At 47.5% G+C, this 21,486-nt stretch overlaps 2 protein-coding genes across 13 annotated transcripts in view; one reads left to right on the forward strand and one right to left on the reverse strand.

The window, feature by feature from the left end:
- LOC120816116 (contactin-associated protein-like 4) overlaps window positions 1–14,867 on the forward strand; it is a 42,962-nt gene extending 28,095 nt beyond the window's left edge. Inside the window, exons 11-24 of one of the 2 annotated variants that reach the window (XM_040171463.2) lie at window positions 110–216; window positions 1,336–1,455; window positions 1,692–1,892; window positions 2,317–2,479; window positions 3,192–3,319; window positions 3,563–3,733; window positions 5,262–5,480; window positions 8,213–8,452; window positions 8,940–9,164; window positions 9,877–10,010; window positions 10,837–10,924; window positions 11,733–11,951; window positions 12,616–12,687; window positions 13,392–14,867. In XM_040171463.2, the coding sequence (XP_040027397.2) occupies window positions 110–216; window positions 1,336–1,455; window positions 1,692–1,892; window positions 2,317–2,479; window positions 3,192–3,319; window positions 3,563–3,733; window positions 5,262–5,480; window positions 8,213–8,452; window positions 8,940–9,164; window positions 9,877–10,010; window positions 10,837–10,924; window positions 11,733–11,951; window positions 12,616–12,687; window positions 13,392–13,588 (2,284 nt within the window). In that variant the 3' untranslated portion in view covers window positions 13,589–14,867. The remainder of the gene's footprint in view (window positions 1–109; window positions 217–1,335; window positions 1,456–1,691; window positions 1,893–2,316; window positions 2,480–3,191; window positions 3,320–3,562; window positions 3,734–5,261; window positions 5,481–8,212; window positions 8,453–8,939; window positions 9,165–9,876; window positions 10,011–10,836; window positions 10,925–11,732; window positions 11,952–12,615; window positions 12,688–13,391) is intronic. The other variant, XM_040171464.2, reaches the window with a different exon arrangement.
- A 3,061-nt stretch (window positions 14,868–17,928) lies between these two features.
- Window positions 17,929–21,486, reverse strand: part of LOC120815791 (zinc finger E-box-binding homeobox 1) — a 30,648-nt gene continuing 27,090 nt past the window's right edge. For all 11 annotated transcript variants that reach the window (XM_078099731.1, XM_078099725.1, XM_078099727.1 and 8 more), the window contains one exon: window positions 17,929–21,118. In XM_078099731.1, the coding sequence (XP_077955857.1) occupies window positions 20,076–21,118 (1,043 nt within the window). In that variant the 3' untranslated portion in view covers window positions 17,929–20,075. The remainder of the gene's footprint in view (window positions 21,119–21,486) is intronic.

The raw sequence follows: 21,486 nt of genomic DNA on the forward strand, positions 1-21,486 counted from the left end.
TATATATATAAATATATATATATATATATATATATATAAATATATATTTATTTATATATATTTTTTTAGATTTATATATATATATACATACTCTCTCTCTCTCTCCCAGGTGCTCGCCCAGTCGCTGTGAACATGGCGGCCGCTGCACTCAGTCCTGGACCGCCTTCCGCTGTAACTGCTCGGCCAGCGGCTACAGCGGAGCGACCTGCCACAGCTGTGAGTCAAACCTCAGTTGCCGTGGTAACGACAGGGCCTGTCCGCCGCCAACCACCAACCGGTCACCAAATCTTTTCCCCTATAACGGCGATGCAAAACGCGGTTTATAAATCGAATTCGCAGGAGACGTGACAGTCAGCAGGAGAGCAGAGATAAATAATACATTTCATTTGACCTTTTTACTTCTCCTTTTATAATCATCAAAGTTGTATCAATAGGAAGCAAAATTGGAAAAAAAAAATCACCGGTGTTTGAAAAAAAAAAGTCAGTTGAGTCATGTGGGAAAGCATTTAAGAGACTTCTCAAGCCGGCAGACGGGAAAGAGGCTCAATTTATAGTTCCATAGTTCAGCTGCCACTCAGTGAAGCACTTACCCGCCATACTTCAGCAATCATAGTTTTCTCTCTTCTTCAAGTGCTGCAAACGGTGAATTGTGACAGAAGAAAAAGAAAAAAAAGCTTTTGGTCAGAGGACCTTTTTAACCCCGAACAAACCCTCTGTGCCCGAATGTTTAAAACCCCGTGAAGGACATGTTGCTGTTTCCAATAGTGCACGAGCGCATTAAACCGAACTTCGGTTCCATCTGCAGCTTTCTGTGCTGACTCCCTCGAGTCAAACCCTTAAAACCAAAGAGCTTCTCTTCATTTTCATCGCCGGGTTCTTCTGTGGAAATCTTTTTCTAACCACACTGAGTGAAGAAAAGGCCTTTGGCGGTGGAGAAGAAGATAGATGCACAGCAGAGCGGAGCAGAGTGTGGGGACCCTGAGATATGGATTCGACTGGAAAGGCCTGATTCTTTGATTTTGGAGGAGTGTGTGTGTGTGTGTGGGTGTGTGCGTGTGTGTGTGCGTGGGAGAGGCAGGGCTGATAAAGCTCTAAAGTTTTATTTATTGAGTCTCTGCGCTCCCATCAGTCATCACCGTCCTCTCCAGATGGATTCCTCTCTACTTTACGGGACGTGGCTGCAGGAATCAAACGGAGGATGATTTTCCTGCTCTGGTTATGAGACAGTGATCCAGAACACACGATCCTCCTCAGTGTGTAGTCGCTCACAGCTCCTGTGTGCGTGTGCCAGCCGACGTGATTCATGTTGAGCTGATCTCATTATTTCCCTCCCAGCTGTGTACGAGCAGTCCTGTGAGGCGTACAAACACAACGGCAACACGTCGGGACACTTTTATATCGACGTGGACGGCAGCGGACCAATCAGACCGCAGCTGGTCTACTGCAACATGACAGGTGACACACACACACACACCCTCGTATCATGGTCTTCTATAATTAAATGTACATAATTATGAAACCATGTGTTCCCTTTAAGATGACATGCGTTAATTAGAAAGAAGACAAGACTCGTGGAAATTAAAATCAGAGTCGGGGAGAATAACTTTCAAGCATTTCCCAGCGTGAGAAGAATCCCCTTGAGGATGAAGTGTAATTTGCATTGCGGTAACGCTGCCTGTCTGTATGTGAAGAGGAGAACACGTGGATGGAGATCCAGCACAACAACACGGAGGTGACCAGAGTCCGGCCGTCTCCGGGTGCACGCCAGCGTTCGCTCCACTTTGACTACTCCACTGGAGACGAGCAGCTATCGGCCGCCATCGGCCAATCGGAGCACTGCGAACAGGAGCTGTCCTACCGGTGCAGGAAGTCCCGCCTCCTCAACACACCAGGCAAGCGGCTTTTTTTTATATATTTGGGCTCTTTTTACATCTTGGCTCAGAATTTCCTCGCAGGGATTGAAATCAGCAAGATGCGTCTCTTTATAACTCAAAGGAGAGATGATGCATTTTGTACAGAAACAAAAGTCCCTGCGGCGAGATATGAGATCTCTCGTTGAACCCGACGGACTGTTGTGCTGGAGAGAATTTGAGTAGAATACATGAAAATAAACAACATCTGGGGCTTTTATAGCTTTTTCAGGAATGAGCCCCTTTCCTGACCCTGTTCTCATATTAACGATGCTCACAGCAGACAACAGGAGACATTTTTATTCCTCGCACAAAAAGTTTGCAGTTCTATCGCAGGAGCCGAGGTTTTCACTGCCACGCCGTACGCTGTCGACATTGTGTGTGTGTGTGTGTGTGTGTGTTTCAGAGGGCTCTCCGTTCAGCTGGTGGCTCGGGGGTCCCGGTCCCGGTCGGGTCCAGACCTACTGGGGCGGCGCTCAGCCGGGCAGCCGGCAGTGTGCGTGCGGCCTGCGGGGCGACTGCGTGGACCCACAGCACTACTGCAACTGTGACGCCGACCGCACGGAGTGGTACTTAAAGCATTAGGGGGGGTTTTAATAAGCACCTTGAGTGTCTAGATGAACACACAAATAGAAAAAGACCATTTTGCGAATATAAAAAAAAGCATTTGATCATAGAGACATTCCTCCTCAGCGAACTTGTGCACTAAACTGTTTGGGAGTGCTGAATGTGTCTGCAGGTTTAGACTTTTACCTTTAAACTAACAGCTAACAGCAACAACAAATGTGGACTGTGATCATTTCATAAGAGGAAAAACAGATCTAAGCTTTCCACATCCTGCAAGCAGCCTCACTTCCTTTCTCATTTCATTTTTCTATTTGCTGCTGCTCTTCAATATTTCATCACGCTCACAAAGCGCTGTGCACACTCCGGCTCCCAGCGCTGGTTGTGTGTTTAATCAGAGCGTTGCTCTGCAGCGGCGCTAAGAGGAGGATTATATATATTATATTAAGCTCGTGAAGCTGCATGTGGGCGTCAATGGACACGAGGCGTCTGGAGAAGAGCAGCATGTTGCATAAATCGCCGAGGATGGACGTTGACTCGACGGATTCAGGAGTAAATCGTTCAAAACAACTCCGATAAAACCAGCGTATTCTCCAGATCGCCTCCTTTTCTTCGTCTACGTATTATTATTGTGCCGATCCGGCTCCTCCTCCCCTCCTTTTATTCTAACCCCACCTTTTGTTCACCTGAGCTTCTCCATCATCTTGTCGCGTGCAGGGCTGAGGACTCGGGCCTGATCACCCATAAGGAGAGCCTCCCCGTCAGGTCACTGGTGCTGGGTGACGTCCAGAGGCCGGAGTCGGAGGCCGCCTACCGGGTGGGGCCGCTCCGTTGCCACGGAGACAGTAAGTCCAACCGCCAACCTACAAACATCTGTGAAGCTCACGGTCAAACGTCTGGTTTGTTTAGCAGATATAAAATGATGAACTATTCCAGTAGTGTCTTTCAGTTTTTAATTACCACTTTAAACAGAAACATTTTCCACAGAACCACACTGCTGTTGGCCGTTTGTTTTCGGGCTGTCGAGTAAAAAGCCAATTTGTCTCTGATTGGATTTCATTCAAAGAATCTCTGCTCGCGTTTCTCAGGGAACTTCTGGAACGCGGCGTTCTTCGACAAGGAGACGTCGTACCTCCACTTCCCCACCTTCCACGGAGAGCTGAGCGCAGACATCTCCTTCCTGTTCAAAACCACGGCCTCCTCCGGGGTCTTCCTGGAGAACCTGGGCATCAAAGACTTCATCCGGATCGAACTGAGCTGTGAGTCGGAGCTGCAGGGGGGCAGATTTTATCCAAAATCAAATCTGTGTTTGTGTGTTTGGCCTTTTTAGGTCCTGATCAGAAGTTATTTTATTTTTAAGCATGAGCCTAGTGCTGCTAGAAGATTCAGTAGAAGGAAACTTTTTGTTGTTTTTACTCAGATTTTTAGATCCTTTTAGTGCATTTTCCTAAATTGAACAGTGATCAATTAAAAACAGGATGTATTTATACACAATACAAGTGTTTTCTGAGTGTGAGTTTCCGTGGAGGATGTTATCATCTCCTCTCTTCACGTTGGAGCATGTAGTTCGTTGCCAATGTTTTTCCTCTGGTTGCATATTTCCGACCCGCGTGGGAACACAATATATTCATAACAAAGGAAATGTGTCCGAGGGGAAATCACTAAAAAGGGAACTCTAATCCGTTATTCTTTTTTTCTTTTAATACGACAGTTGCTTCATGAGCTCTTTGTCGACCGATTCCTTTATTGTTCCCATAGTGTGTCCTTCAGACCATCACGGTAACAACCAGCAGGGGGTTGTTTAGCTCGCGTGGCGCCACGGAAACTGTGACACGCGTGTTTATAGCCGGCCGTATGTTGTGTCATTTAGAATAGAGCTGCATCACCTGCGCTGGTGTTTATGTGCTTACGGCAGCGCTGCTGACGGAGGTTCACATTTAGACGCCTGGAATCACTCACGACCTCCACAGTTCTCTGCTCGCTCTTTACCTTCCTGCTTTGGTTCAGTCCGCCGTGTTGTGCTGCTTCTGGTGTTGAATCTGAGAGAAGTTTGATTTAGAAATGACATTTAAAGGGACACACACACACACACACACACACACGCACACACACACACACTTACACGGTATAACAAACAGACTGTGCTGCACCAACAGCTTCTCTCCTCGGGGGAAATCGTGGTCGTTCCTCTGGATGCTCTGCTCCACACGTCTGAATCTCTGGCGTGTGACTCGGCAGCGAGCCGCTGTCCGTGGTGCTGAACGCGAGGGAAACTCGCCTCGGGGTTTTCCAGATGGTTTTGACTGTAGTTATGCTACGGAATCCACTACACAAAATAATTTGTGTCAATTTAAAGTGACAGTTTCCTGCATAAAAAATATGCTGAATAGGATTTTCTAAAAATCAATTAATTCCTGGTGGAAGCAGTCGTTGTGCGCAGAGCCTAAGTCATGTTTGACTGACTGAGCGTCAGGGCGTTGCATTCAGCAGGAGTCATTTAGAAGGAATAATTGTGTTTTCAAAAGCTGTGATTGAATCAAATATATCTTCATACGGAGCCTCTTCATGCAGCTCGTGGAAATTTGTCACAATGAATCATCGTCTCGCATGTTTTGTACGAACTGGAGCTTTGAGGTCAAATCGAATCACCGTCAGGTTCAATTCCCGGGTTCTTTATCGACACAACGTGAGCGATAATAAACACAGACTCACACGTTGCAGCAATTCTTTCGTTTTGTGCTCTTATCCTTCTCTATCTCCCTTTACCCCCCCCCCTCCCTACATCAGCCTCCACCCGGGTGGTGTTCTCCCTGGACGTCGGCGACGGCCCGCTGGAGGTCCGCGTGGAGTCGAGCGTCCCCCTGAACGACGACCGGTGGCATCGCGTCCGGGCCGAGCGCAACGTCAGGGAGGCGTCGCTCCGCCTGGACGCGCTTCCTGCGGCCAGGCGGGGGGCCCCCGCCGACGGACACCTCCACCTGCAGCTCAACAGCCAGCTGTTCATAGGTATTCTGCGCAGCATGTTGGCGCTTCATCTCACTGCTGGGGGGGGGGGGGGGGGGGGTTCAAGACTCTTTAGCAAGTCTCCTTTCTGTGGATCTCAAACAGGTTTTTCTTGTTTCTCTCGAAGCCTTTTCTCTCCGCCTGGAGAAGCGGTCGCTGTCTCAGCGGTTGGATCACAGTCAGATACATTTTCAGTCAGAAATTAACACTGTGTTTCTTTGGCAGCAGTTCTCTGTGGAGCAGAAGAGAATTGAGCTTTGTCTTCTCAAAGAGAACAAGTCCGTTACAAAGGAGGCCATCGCGTCCAATCGTCTTCACCAGGGAGGCGAGAGGAGCACGTTCCCCCCCATGAGCTCCTTCTTGCCACACTTGGGGAGTTTTTAAACGCATTGCTGAACAACAACCACTCGTTCCATTAACAAACAGGAAATACGATATTTTGTATTTGTATATAATACTCCATTTAGATGTGAGTGGCATTGGAAAGCATAAAAACAGCATAAATACACTGAAACCACTAACTAGAAACATAGAAATAGCAACCATAGAAAGACATGAATCATTTGTGTGTGTTCTTCTATTTTGAATGCCATCACTTATTTCTGCACAATTTACTGGAGTCATCAATGCTGAATAGACGTATTTACGTAACGTTGTGATGAAGATTTGTTACGAGTGTTCACTGAGGACTCTGGGACTGACTGACTGGGATTTAATCCTCTTCCGGCGCGTGTTAGTCGGCTCGGCGTGTTGGAGGTGAAACGTGCCGTCTGTGCCTGTCTGTCACAGAGGGCTTATCGTGGCACCGTCCCGCAGCGCACGACGAGTATCGGCTGAGAATCACGCCTCACAGCAGCAGGTGTGACCTCTTCCTACGCGGCCCTTCAACAGGAGAATAAATATATGCTGCTTTAAAAGTGCTAAACTGCATTAAAGCGCTGAGTCGCTGGTTTGTGATCATGTTCCATAAATAAAACATGCATCAGGGAGCAGCGAGAGCGTCGTGTGCGAAGTGAAGTGATTCTCCAGGCAGTCGCGTTATTAACCTTCAGCGAGCACAAACTTCATCAATACTGCAGCCGGTTAATCTCAACTGGGTTATGAATTCTCTCTGTGACCCCCCCCACCCCTCCCCCGGAGCTACAGGGGGAGAAAATGATGAAAATACAGGTCGAAAATTCAGGTCTTTTCATTCTGCAAATACTGTGTACGTCTCTTCATGTCAGTAAACACACCGTGTGCGGGGAAACCAGACGGTGATGAGATGAGAAGCTGAATGCTGATTGGCTGAATGTGTGGGGGGGGGGGGGGTCACCTTTGAATCATCCATGCAATACTCATGTTTGGGTGTTTTCATGAAAATATGCTGGGCTCATTTCAGTAATTCATTTCCATATGTCTAAAAGCGAGAGCTGCTAAAAGAAATAACCCTCCGTTGCAGCTCGTCTGCGCCTCTCGATGTTGTTTCATCCTCTGAAATGTGCCGAGTGTGTTTCTCGCTGCATAAGAGCTTTCTGACGCTGCTGCGCTGATGGATCAGTGTGTGATCAAAAAATCCTCTCCTGCAGAGTTCTCTTTTCACGGGTTGCTTTTAAAATCTTTGTGTTGTGAGCCGCACGCGTCGATGCTCGCTTTCATCCGCCTCCTCCGGCCCCGCGCACGGAGCGCGCGCTCGCCGCAGCATCGCGTGCCGCTCGGAATTCTTACTGATGTTGAATGACTCGTGGACATTTTTTGATTTTTTTTTTGATTTTTCGCTTTAATCTTTAGCCCACAAATCCCCCGCTCGTGCTGCTAGAAACGATCTGGCCTCCTCACAGGTCGTTCCTCTGATCGCCTGATGTTTTACCATCAGTGTTTTACTACAGGAAGCCTCTACCTGGGCTCAGCTGTAAGGTTTCTAAAGCTTTACAAAGTCATTAAAAGCTTGAATTGTTTCATCCAACGAGAGGACAGTAGTTGTAGTTTCTGTATGTTAAAGGGCCTTTTGACCTCTTAAGATTAAAACCTACCGTCATCTTCTCCGGGTTTCCTCGTTCCTCAAAACAAACTTTTCATTTGAGAAGATGAACAAACCTGAGTGAACTTACAGCAGCCCGAACGTAGAGACGTTCTACCTCAAATCATTGAACAGATGAAATGACGCTTCCATCCACTCATGTTTGATGATGACGTCTTATTCTAATCAAAGCAACATCAATTATTTTTAATTGTCTACCAATACGTGTCAATAAAAACCTGTAAACACTTTCGTTTTTGCCTTTTGGTCGTTGGCACTGAGCACTCGGCGTGTCGGGGTGTCAACACACAGCTCCTCATGTTGCATTGGTATGTTTTGTCGACCTGCTGGTGTCCGGGGCAAAGGGAGGGAGGGAGGGGGGTTAAGGGGGGGTAGTTGGGGGGGGGGGGGGGGGGGTGGTTCTGTCCGGAACTCTGACGCCTGTCATTTCTCTTCGCAGAGATGACAGGCTGTCAGGGCTCAACGGCCTCGTGTGTCCCGTCCGGGGCCGGAGGAAAAAGGGTGCAAGGAAAATTGATTGAGAGTGAAGGAAATTGAACATTCTGCTCTCATTCAAAGGCACAAACGCACACGTCGCCGATCCCGGTTCTTTCCACCTGGAACTCGTTGCCGTTTCACCACTGTGTCATTTCATCCGGAGGGTCTCGACAGCTCAGAGCCTGTGGGGCTGATGAAGCATTTCAAAAGAAAAGCTGGTGCCCTTCCGCGTTTGCAGGAGGCACGGCGTCCAGGCAGAAGGGCTTCCGGGGCTGCATCCGCGCCCTGCAGCTGAACGGCGTCACGCTGGACCTGGAGGAGAGGGCGAGGATCACGCCGGGGGTTCGGGCCGGCTGCCCGGGTCACTGCGGCAGCTACGGGTCGCTGTGCCGCAACCGGGGCCGCTGCGCCGAGAGGGCCAACGGCTTCCTGTGCGACTGCGGCCTGTCGGCGCACACCGGAGCCTTCTGCCACACAGGTACACGCACACACACACACACACACACACACACACACACACACACACACACACACTGCAGTGTCTCATTTGAGGTCGCTCATGATGAACACTTCAAATGTTTAGCGTATTATTAGTATTTAGAAAAGGGGCTGACTTTTTTGGTGTGTGTCAATTCATAACAATCCAGCTGCAGGTCTTATATTTGCAGAATAGAAGCACCGTTGAGAGCAAAGTGTTGTCTTGTGTGTTGCACGACTGTATAAAAGGTAATTTGGACTCTTGATACGAGAACATCAAAAAGACTGCATTTAGATTTAAGAGGTTTAAACATGTCTGCATTACAAATAAAAAGCCTTACGACTGTACTTTGAGATCTTTGATGTTTGCTTTGCGTCACCATTTTCAAAAGAATTCCGTTTGAAGATCTCTCAGCTTTCATCCTTCCTTTCCGTTTGGGATATTGCCAATTAAAGAGGCATCAACGCCTCCGCGTCTCTTCCTCCAGAGGTGTCGGCCAGCTTCAAGTCGGGGACCACCGTCAGCTACACCTTCAAGGAGCCGCACGAGTTAAGCCGGAACAGCAGCGCCCGGCCCTCCTCCGTCCACTCCGACACCACCCTGAGAGGAGAGGACGTCTCCCTGAGCTTCAGGACCAACCAGAGTCCGGCTCTGCTGCTCTACGTCAGCTCACGCCACGGGGAGTCCCTGGCCCTGCTCATCAACAAGCACGGTGAGGAGGCTTTTATTTTGAAGGAGATTCTACCTCTCTCAGACAATCTGCCGGGCTGCCCTTTGTGTTTCTATCTCAAACTGAAAATAAAGAAAAGGTGCGCAGCGTTTCGTGGTGAAGACGTGACGCTGAAGCTTCGGTGGGCCGACGGCCGGCGGGTCGATGTGCTGCTGATTGAAAAGGCTGAAAACTCGCTGATGTCTTTCATAACACACGTTAATGCATTGAGGCTTTTAAGAGGCGTAGAATGCACTTTGAATATAAAGTGGCATTTTTCATCCAGTAATCCAATGAAATTGGTACTTTTACTGTGAGATTAGCTGAACATGTACGTTTACGTTCTTGCGTTAATGAGGAAAGAGGAAGCTGATTGACAGCATGTCATTACTGAGCCTGCAGACGTCAGGTAAATGCACTTAACGGATCCCTTGTCAATCCCTGGAGCTTTCAAGAAACAACGCGTCATTTCTTATCCTTATTTATCAGAAAAGCACAAAGACCTCACAAGGCTTTCAGTAAATTTGCACTTAATCCTTTGATGATTAATACGTTTAGTTTTAGATTTAGAGATGTGTTATGAAAGGGAGTGAAGTTGTAATCCATCAATATCTAAAGCTTCATTTATTCATATACTCAAGAGAAGAAGTAAAAACTACGTCCATTAAAAGCGAAAACCAGTTTGAAATGTTGCTGTGTGCGTTTGCGTGTGAAGACAAGCTGGAGGTGAGGTACAAGCTGGACGGCCGCCGGGGCGCCGAGGTGCTGAGGAGCGCCGCGAGGAGCCTGGCGGACGGACGTCTCCACGCCGTCTCCGTCAGGAGGCGGGCCGACGGCGTGTCCCTGCAGGTGACACAACGCACGCAGCCGCCAACAAACACAGTAACGCGTCTCCACATTCACGTAGAACCTCCATCGCTCGGTGACCTTCTCCTCCCGCGGGAACGAGGACAGTTTGACAGTTTCCCCACACTGGGACTAACAGTCTACCGGAGACAGGTGGTAGGTCACATGTGTTCAATGACAGTCAGTTGAAAGTCATGAACAAGCTGCCCCCCCCCCCCCTCCCCCCCCTCTGGGGTCTCGTTCCTCTCAGAGATAATAAGCCTCACGTTAGAAGAGCTTCAGATGAAATATCTTGTCCTGTTAACAGCAGGTTTGGATGATAAATGAGGTGAACTTCTTCCATCCGGCAGCATGAATTGAATCTACGTTTAATTCTCAACACCCTGAGACGAAGAACAAGGTGAACCCCCCACCCCCCCCCCTCCACGGCACGCGGGGCAGCGGCCTCCTGATTCACGGTGCGCCGAGGCTCCGGTGAAAAATGACCTGCATCTCATTTCGCCACTTTCCATCACCTTGAATCAACGCATCGTTAGCGACATCGGGGGGACCGGATGGCCGGCAGCCCGAAGTCTCCACGCAGTCTCATATTCTCTCCCGTGAGATGTGCGGTGGAACAATGACCCCCCCCCCCACCCCCCGAAGCCCGAATGCCTGCCTTATATCAATATATGAAACAGGACTGTATGCAGCATCCCTCCATCTCACTCTATCCAGTTTGACAGACACACGCGTGTAAAAGGAAATAGTTCATGCTCAAGCCATGACGCCGATTCCACTGAACTCTTTTACCAACTTCTTATGAGAAAACAAATGTTGGTCATTTCAGATTGACCAACATGCCAGAGAAGACTTCAACCTGACGTCCGATGGGGAGTTAAACGGCATCAAGTCGCTGGTGTTGGGCAGAGTGCACGGTGAGTGAGAGTGCACGGTGAGTGAGAGTGCACGTTGAGTGAGAGTGCACGTGAGTGAGAGTGCACGTGAGTGGAGGCCTTTTAGGTTAGAGAAGCTGGATGGAGCCTCGTGTTGCACTCAGGCAGCCTCCTGATTTTCTAGCCATCCAGGACCGGATTATATGACAGAAAACAACAAGTCTAATTCATTAAAATAATGCGCCAAAGAAGATTGCACCTTCTCACATAATCAAACCAGTTATTAAATTGTCTATCAGCACTTTAAGTAATAACAAGTAACCATCTTAAAATAAAAGTATTTCTTTTTCAAGTAGCTCATTTGATTTTCTTACGCATTGGACGTCAAGAAAACATTGTTTGTTTAATTGTATCTGTTTCTATTAGTGGAATTTGAATCCCTTCAACAGCCAATCAGCAAAGTCCTTTAACAACCTCAGAACATTCCGATTGGACCCTTTAACAAGCCAGCGTTTGTTTGTATTGAATAAAGACAAATTACTACTTTAATGTCTTTCAGCATTCAGGAACATTAATTCAAATCGGTTCAATTCAAAATATATTTGGCCTTCAGATTTTCTTTCCAAAAGTATTAGAAGTCACAATCAAAGTATTTATCTGAGAAATCTTCTGTGAAGCTCGTTTTAACGTTTTAAACCCGTCGTGATCGATAAAGGGAAAATGTAAACCTTTATTTGCTTGCATTGTAATTATTGGTATTGTAAGTACTGCTTACAAAAATATGTTGAAATGTGTCCCCGTATAGCTTCATATTAGTTAGTCTGTGTCTCGTGGCGTCTCGTGTCTCCAGGGTCGGAGGACGTGGACCCGGAGCTGTCCCGCTTGGCGTCTCTGGGTTTTACCGGCTGTCTCTCGGTGGTTCGCTTTAACTCCGTCAGCCCTCTGAAAGCTGCTCTGCTCCACCCGCACAGCAGCCCCGTCGTCATCACGGGACCTCTGCTCCAGTCCACCTGCGGCTCCTCGGCGTCGGCCAATCCGCGCGCAGCGGAGGACACGCACCACCTGTCAGGTAGGAGGGGAGGAGTCACAGGGTGGAGTTTATTCTGTAGTAGAAATGTGTTGGTGGAGACACTAAATTGACTCACTCAGTAGTGTCTATTTATACGACAAAACTTATTATTATTTATAAGGGAAATAAAATCACGTCGCGCCCGTTTAGACGTTTGACTCGTGGGTCTTATTCCTCCGTCATGAAGTCCACATTGTTTCACTAAGTGACGCGTTCCTTCATTACCGCCGCGTAGTTTGTTTGTTTGTATGAATGCACACAAAACACGGCTCTCCAACCCTTTTAAATACAATATAATATGACTGATGTTTTATGTTTCATCTCCGCTCCTGTGCCTCTGCTCTCAGGTTGTGATAGAGGGAGCAGCATCTTTTCAATTCAGTATTTAATGCTGCTTTTTTGCCTCATAAATCTCAGATAGTCTCCTACTTTAATTCCTTTAGGATTCTCCTCCAGCTTTAATAAATCCGGAGATGTGCTTCCGTCTACTCTGAAGGATGACGTTCTGATCTTGTTTTTCTTCCGTCTCTCCCTTTCTGACTCACTTATTCTTTGGCCTCCCTCCATCTTTTCTGTAATTCTTTTATTTTTGTCTCTTTGACATCCGCTCTGTCCTTGTCTTTTTTGCTCATGTTTTCCCGCCCTCTTGTCTTCTCTGCTGTAGACCAGTCTGGTTCAGTGGGTTCAGGTCAGCCTTTAGTCAAGTCCATCAGGACCGGCTCGGCTCTGATTGGAGGTACTGAACCTTTGGTTTTTCGTTCACAGCTCCGTGCAATAACTTCAAACGCCATGAATGTAACACCGATGTCTCTGCACGACCGACATTAGTGGAGAAGATCAGCGAGATTATTGCGTCTTAGATTCTGTGCAGAAAATCCATCCTGCAGGTTCAGGATGGGAGGGGGTGGGGTGGGGGGGGGGGGGGTCTCGTTTCAAACTTTGCTTTCACAGATTGAGTCAAACAGACTGAAAAGCTTCAATCTATAAATGGTGCAGATAGAAACGGCGACGCCCAGAAACAGGAAATCGTCCGTGTCCGTTAACCCCCCCCCCACCCCGACTGTCTCAGTGCACGAAGGCCGGGTCACCTGATTACCCCCGAAGCAGGAACTGCTTGCTGATGGGAAAACTTATTTCCGTTATCTTGAAGACAAAAAATAGCGTCTCTTTTTAATGAAGTTTTAAATCGATTTTAGAATTCCAATTAAATGAAACTTCTTCTCACAGTGCCAAATGTACCCTGAAGCGCTCGATAGTTTAAAAGATCAAAAATTGAGTTTAATGTTGTTGAAAGTTTGGTAAGAATCCAGAACGTATGTAATGAGTATGTATAGAAGTAAAATAGGGCCGATTCAGGAGCAGTTTGAAGCGTTCATGTACATTTCACCAGGCGGCCTCTTATTTGAGCCCATTGCATGTCGGATGTCCTCCTCCTCGCAGGTGTCATAGCGGTGGCCATCTTCCTGATCGCCAGCGGTCTGGCGCTGACCGCCCGGTTCCTGTACCGCCGGCGAGAGACGCACGGGAACCAGGAAGCCGGGGGAGTCAAACGGGAGGACAGCGGAGATTTCACTTTCACCACCCAGAGGGACTCAAGGAGCGTCTCCACCGAAAACCCAAAGGAGTACTTCATCTGAGCGACGAGCCCGTGAAACACGCCTGGGACGCCACGCCGCGGACGCCACGCCTGGGACGCCGCGCCGGCCTCACACACTCGGCTGGCCGAGGTGGCGCAGCAGCAAATCGAGGCGACGAAAAAAAAACACAAATCGCGCGGCTCAGTCTGCTGATGCTTTGCTGTGAGTCGTGAACGTACTGGAAACAAACGGTGCAAACTTATGAGGTGTTGATGTCCTGTTTTCAACTGTAAGTTTAAAAAAAAAAAAAAAAGTAAGTGTGCAATTAATGTCTTTGTAACGATATTCAGAAATGAAAGCAAATGAAGCAGGTGTCGGTATGTTTATGGTGTGCGGGTAAGACAGCGTCCGTAGAAAGTTTCATACCTGCGGGGTCATCACGCTTCCCACCTGTACACCTATTCATCCTCAGCCCATTTATTCCTCGTTCAAACGTCCCTCCTGCCTTTTAAATCACTCTTTGGTGGGAAAAACATTCAGCAGTCGAATATGTTCATGAAAAATCCCCATTTTTACCAGCTGAGACATCACAGCTACACATCAGTGTGACATGAAACAGCAATGAGGAAACGATGTGAAAGCGGGTTTGATGAAGAGGGACACAAACGGATGATAATGTTACTTTGTAACAGCTCAATGACATTAAGATCGCTACGGTTGTGGGTGACCATCGATGTGTTGGAGAAACATTTATACATTCATGATGATCAGTGATATAGAAATTACAATCAGACAGCTGGAACCAGAAGATATTTAGAAAAGATCACGTAAAAACAACCACCACGTTTAGGACATTCCATCCAAAGACCTCTGAGACAATGCATCCCATAATAGACCCTTTTGATACAGCGCAGGGGACCTTTTCTAAATCCTCATGCATAACCGGCAGTTTGGGATTCAGTGCAGCCGACTTGACTTCCCCTCTTCTCACGTGAAAGCGACCTTTAACCTTCTCGTGGCTCGAACTGAACTTTGTTCTTCGCTCTCATCCTCCCGCCCCTCCAACTCTCCTCTGAGCGTCGTGGCTTCGCCCCGGAAAACCTAACCTGTGGTTTGGACGGGATCGTGGTTGAAAACAGGGGTTTTTCCATGGATCCACGTTGGTACTCGAGGACCAGCGTCTGTCACAGATGAAACGACTCTCTTATTTGATGGTTCCTAGTGTTGGTGAATAACAGTGATGTCAGTGAGGTGCAGAAATAAATCTCCACCGGGTTTTTGATTCTGGTTGTTTGGTTACAGACAAAATGTTTGAATAGAATAAAGTGTTTTTTCCAGATGTGATTCTGATTTCTTTCAGTGGAGCGCCGGAGTGGGAAACTCGCACACACGCCGAAGAGGACGTTAGTCCAGGGGCCTCTTTGAGCGTTTAAACACTCGGATGAGCTTATTCCCCTCATTTCAGAGATGAGATGTGGAAGCAGAGTTGCCTTCTGGGAAGCTGCCGGGCTTCCTGCAGATCCATCAATCCACTTTCTTGTCATTGGTGGGTCAGAGGTGAGGGGCTTCGTGGCCGGAACGCCAAACAAGGATTTCCAGCATCGCGACTACGTTACATCTTGTATCCGTCGTGCCGTCAAGCGATCGAGACCCTCAAAAGACATCAACAGTGGGACCTCTGCGTCGAAACAGGTAAACCTCCGCTCCGCGGACGATGTCCGCTCTGCGTCTTCAATGGACTCACAGTGATGTCTGTGGGCGATTTGTTGGTGGAGAAAACGAGGATCTCTTCTCATTTGTACTCCGCGTCCACGCGTGGCCCTGCGTGTCTCGCCGCGGCGGCTCGGCTGGACAGAAGACGCTTTGCGTCCCCGATGTCGGGCTGCAGGTAGTCATCCAGCACACCCAGCGTTTGTAATGTGGGCGCCTGTGGAGATGTTTCAACATTCAGTGCCTTTGACTGTCGCCCGGATCTGGCGGAAAACGGCGGGGGCCGTTGGACCGGTCCCCCCCACCCAAAAAACAAAATGGCTTTCCTCAAACTCCGCAGGGGCGCTTTGTTGCCTGTTGGATGTTTAAAGTCTTCAGCTGATGTGACGAAGGTCGCTGCTTGTAAAGCGACAGAAGACTCCATTAACGCGCTGTGTGAGAGAGCTGTCGACGTATTGAGAGTTGATGATCCTCCGCCGGACAAAGCAACAAATATTAAAGAAGAAGAAGTCCTTTAGACTGGAGGCCGATAGAAAGATGAATCCATGAAAGAAGAGCCTCTTCGGACACGAGGGGTGTCCGAAGAGGTAAATGTTGTTGTTGCTGTAATAATTATTCTCCAATAATTATGCCATATTTTTGTATTTGAAACAAATAAATGCTAATCATGGGTGTTAAAAAAAATCTATAAATGAACTGTTGTTTTGAATAAATCTATCACTACATTACTTGTACTACAAAGCTGCAAACCGTTTAATCATAAATCATCACACGTGATGTGTGGATTCACTAATCAGCCATTAATCAGTGTGAAGGGTCAGTATTTCTCATTTGGCCGTGACGGCTGCCCCCCCCCCCCCCCCCCCCCCTCCTCCTCCCCCTGCCGGCACAACGCTCGTTACCGCGTCGACCGGCCGACCCCTCAGGCCCGAGGACGCCGGGCCCCACGGGGCTCATGGGTAATCGCCCGTCCAGCCTCTGCCAGTCTTACTCCCCGTTGTCTAATATGAATCAGCAGAGCTCAGAGCCGAACTGTTGAACGTTAATGCTGATACGATTCTTTCTTATTTAAATTTGCTTTATTTATTGCATGTTGATCCTGAGGAATAGTGAAAGAGATACGACCAAGAATGCAGAATAATACAGAAACAAACTCATTGAGTAAATGTTATAATTGATATTATGTATCCAACAGGGATTCTGAATCACATATTGGCAGAAACATTTTGAACCCCTTTGTTGTTTTATGGTGGGGGCCGTCGTTAGTGTTCTACACACTACACCCACTGACTCTGAGTGGTTTTCAACCAAACCAGACGGCTGTGAATAAAGTTTTAAGTGGTTTTTGATGAAGAACGTGTTGCAACAATTAAGCACAATTTTTGTTCCTTGAAATGCAAAATGGTCCTTTTACTTCTCACGTGAACAAGTAACACTGGCTGTTTCCTTCCTGGTGGTCTGATAATTTGCTTTTAGCAGAATATTTAACCTCCCTTCCCCCACTGTTTCACATGCAGCTGTTTTATAAACGACAGGATTCCTGAAAAGACTGAAACATACTGAATGTGTTGCGGTGTTGAGGACTTGGCCCATTAAAACGAGCTAATTCTCCACGTGCATGAAGGGAAATCCGTCCACGAGGGGCTGGACAGTTTATTAATGATTAATGATTAACCTACTTCACTTGGTCAGTTATGGTTATAGAATTGGACCCGTCGGCACTGCTGACGGTCTCTGGCGGACTAATGTGGGTCACATTAAGGCATCAGAACCAAGTAAGACGACTTCTGAAGCAGGACAAAGTTCACGCAACTTTAAATTGAGGGGAAGTTGATTCAAATCTTGAGGATCCGAGTCTGCTCACTTCTGTCCTTTTATGATCACATAGTTAGTTTGCATCGGCATCGTAGAACAAACCTCTTAGTAAGAACTGGTTCTTACCAGTTGGAAACATCGACCAACCAGCTGCTCTGTATTTTGTTTTAGTCCGTGTAAAAATAAAAACAATAATTATGCACAATAATAACCAGACCATATATATAACCAGAGAAAATATTATGTCACAGATTCTCATAAATCACACATAATGTCAAACGTTACTAAAAAGGTGTTAAAGGATAAAACATTCTGAGACACACACACTCTAATTCTAAAGGTGTTTCATATTAATACAGACTTTGGTTCTTTCTGGTTCTGGTAAAGGTGTTCGGTGGTCTTGTAGCACCACCTGGTGATGGAGCTTCATTTTGCTGCTTCAGGAGGAAGCGTCTCCTTCAGCTTCATAACTTTATTGATTCGTCTTACTGAGATCGAGACCTGAGTACAGCAGCCGTTTAAAAAAAGATTTATAAAGTTACGATGCCATTTCATCAAAACTTTATTTTTATGGAACCTTTCAGAAACAATTTCCTTCAGGTGAGACCTACGACCAAGAATCAAAGTTTAGGAATAGAAAACAGTATTTTGCTCAGAATTTTCATTTTATTATTTAATATAAATATACAAGTCTTTAATAAACTTATTCAGAGCTCTATGGCCACTGCTTATTTTTACTATCTTATTTTATCAACACTTTCACCAAACATGTCCTGTTCAAGGAACGTGTGTGTGTGTGTGTGTGTGTGTGTGTGTGTGTGTGTGTTATTGTATTATGTGCAGGAGGCAGAGAAGCAAAACCAGCAGCGCAGACGTGCTGTCTTATATTTTATTGTGATGGAGTCATAAAAATGGAACACAAACAATAGAAAAAGACAGTGGATTTACAGAGGAGGACAGAACAAACGCTATGCGGCCTTCGGCGGTACGATGGAACAAGTTGGCACGGAACAGAAAACGGGCGGCGGGACGACCTCGGTATGGCTCGGGAATAAAAAGGGAGGCTTCGTATCCAGATCCTTCATTAAAACGACGACGTGAGCTTTTGCAAAATGGAGTTTGTGGATTCAGTAGCTTCATAACATAACGTAACAGTTTCTATTCCTCGCTTCATTCCTGTCGTTTTTCAGATTTCTTTTAAGCTTAAAACAGAAGTCATGTTTACAGAACACTTTTTTTTTTTTGTTAAAACAAACTCCCAGAACCACATTTTGGGTTTTTTTTTTTTCTTTTTGTTTGCCTTGAGATTATTTTTCATACTAAAATATATTATCGTATCAATTCAAACTACAGTAATGTACACTACAATGTGTAATAAATAACCATAAAAGAAAATATAAAAATAAGACACATAAATATAAAAAAGTCTTCTAAACTAAACAGGTACATTTTGTTTAATCTGTGAAAGGGTTCTAATACTGCCATGTTGGAAAGAAACAAACAAAAAAACACGATGCCACAAACTAATATCATAAACACTGTTTGGTAAAAGAGAGCACGTTCACTAACGTTTGTTACCTGAAGCCACTAATCCTCTTTTTGTTTTCTCCTCTGAGAACAAGTGCACAAGTTTGGCAAAATTTCAAATCTTTACGTCGCATTCTTCAGATTTCTTCCAGAGAGCCGGATCACATTCCCTGCGTGTTTTTAGCTTTGAATACTCCCGTCTGCTTTAACAGAACATTTTCTTTTTTTCTTTAAGCACTGGTGTAAACATTTTTACAACTCATGACTTAAAAACACATTAACTTGCAGTAAAAAAAAAAAAAAAGTGTTTGAACGTCCGCAGGAAGCTGATCGTGTCGCGTTACACGTACACGTGTACATTTCATTTCGCTTCGCGCAATCGCGCCGCTTTCAACTGAACTTCCGCAGTAACTGGCAACAACTCCTCCGCATCAAAATACATATTCATCTCTCAACACATCTCAGCCATCAGTCGGTTGATGGTTGGTTGCTCTGCTGATAAGCTGGCGGCCTTCTCACAGCAGGAAGCTTCTTCTCGCAATCGTGGCAAGAAGTCAACGTGGGCACCAGAGGGACGTAACGGGGCTACGTGTGTGGAGAGGAAACCATAACACTGTTCAATGGCACTTTTAACAGCACACAGGTCTTGCATAAGGCTGGAGGCATTGGTGAGGGGGGGGGGGGGGGAGAGGATGGGGGGCGGGGAGGGTGAGGGGGGGCACAGGATGACACCGAAACACCGGCTGGGAACCAAAAGAAGAAGAAGAAGCTCCGGCGAGATCATCCCTGAAAGGACATGTTTGGTTGCACAGGAGGCAGCTTCACGCCCCGCCCACAACCCCGCCCACAACCCCGCCTCCCCCCCCCGCTCCCTCCAAAGCCCCCCCAAGAATACTTCGATTTCTTTAAGGCTAAAAGTCAAACTGAAAAACCAAAGCAATGCTAGCTAGCAAAGACCAACACTGGCGCGGACTTGTCGCTAGCTAGCTAGCGAGCGCGTAACACTGAGCGGCGTAGGATGCGTGAGGCGCGTATCCGCCGGTAAACCAGGAATACTGTAGTGCAGAGGTTGTTGTTCGTAGAACTCAATAAAATACTGATATAGGAAACTTCATTGGCGATAAAAAGGTATAGAAATTCTTCTCATCTTTACACATTAAAACGTTTTTCTAACAATAAAACAAGATTAGTAACACTGACAAAACTGAAAAGAGGAAAAGGAGCCGCTGACGGCTCAGCAGGTCGACGGGGGGGGGTCCTGCTTTAAAATCTGTACTTCTATAAACAATTTTTAACACTGATATTTTATCTCCACAAGAAAAAAAAAGGAAAAAACGTCACTATTCTGTTTTTCTCTTTGTCGAGTTCAGGCACACCTGGGTGTTTGTACACAGTAGTGGACCGTAAAGATCAGGCAACCACCGGGACTCCTCGACCCGTCTGCGGCTTTGTCTTTATTCACTCCGGTTCATCAACCGGGAGATTTCCCAATCCTTCATTCGCCGCCTGTCGCCACTTCCTCTGTGGCTTCGGCGCCCGCTGACTCCTCCGCGCCGCTTTTGTCCGTGTTTGCTTCACAGTCTGGCGTTTCCTCCGCGCCCGCCGCTTCCTTCTTCTCTCCAGTTGTCGCTTCCATCTCTTGCTTGCGATCGTCCCCGACCTCCACCCGCGGGACGTCACACGCGACCCCCTCGGACACCACCTCCTCTGCCTCGGCCTCCTCTTCACCTTTGGCGTCTTCCTCCATGACCTCATTCGCCTCTTCCCCTCCTGCCGCGTCTTCCTCCATCATCTCCTCTTCCCCTCCGGCCGCGTCTTCCTCCATGATCTCCTCTTCCTCTCCGGCCGCGTCTTCCTCCATGATCTCCTCTTCCTCTCCTGCCGCGTCTTCCTCCACGACATCCTCCCCCTCTTCCTCTCGTGTCGCGCCTTCCTCCACATTCTCCTCTTCCTCTCCTGCCGCATCTTCCTCCGCAAATTCCTCTGCCTCGTCCTCACCAGTCTCGTCTTCCTCCACAACTTCCTCCACCTCTGCGTGATCTTCCCCTGTTGCGTCTTCCTCCGCGATCTCCTCCCCCTCCTCCCCCTCCTCCTCCTCCTCCTCCTCCTCCTCATCCTCGAAGTTGCCCTCGTAGATCTCGCAGTCGCCGTCGTCCACCTGCACCACCCGGATGTCGTCCATGCACATGGCCTCGTCGTCCTCGTCCTCCTCCTCTTCCTCGCTCTCCCTCTCGTCAGAGTCCAGTTGGGAGGGCGGCGTCGTGGTCCGACTGTCCGACTGTAGTCCGGCACCGGGGCTGCCGAGCTCGGACTGGGCCTCGCGGGGCGCCGAGCCGGAGCCAGAGCTCGGCCCGTCCTTCTTGCAGTACGAGTAGCGGTGGTTCATGTGCTGGGAGTAGGAGCCCGAGTGGGAGAAGCGCTTCCCGCACTTGTCGCACTGGTAGGGTTTCTCCCCGGAGTGCAGCCTGGAGTGCTCGATCAGGTGGTGTTTGTGTTTGAAGGCCTTCATGCAGACGTTGCACTCGTGGGGCCGTTTTCCTGCAGGCGAGAGAATCAGACGATGCATAATTAGATAACAAATTACAGTGATGTGTGTGTTTCAACCTAGGGACCCCACAAAGGGGTCATACATTAAATATTGTTGGTCTTTGTGGGTCGTCAAACATTCTCGCCACCTGCTTTGATATTATATTTTCAAGCTTTTTTGGAATCATTTTGCATATAATCTAAAATCGGTGCGTAATTAACTTTTGATTAAATCTCAAATTTAAAGCACCGGTCGATCTTTAAAAAGTAATAATGCATCCGTATGACGGACGCTGCCTGTTTATGCACCTCAAGAGTCTCGTCTCAATGAAAACTGATGTCGACCTCTGAGCTGGTGCATTTACAGGCCAGCTGTCCCG

This window comes from Gasterosteus aculeatus, chromosome 3 (genome assembly GCF_964276395.1).
Source record: "Gasterosteus aculeatus chromosome 3, fGasAcu3.hap1.1, whole genome shotgun sequence".
Taxonomy (NCBI): domain Eukaryota; kingdom Metazoa; phylum Chordata; class Actinopteri; order Perciformes; family Gasterosteidae; genus Gasterosteus; species Gasterosteus aculeatus.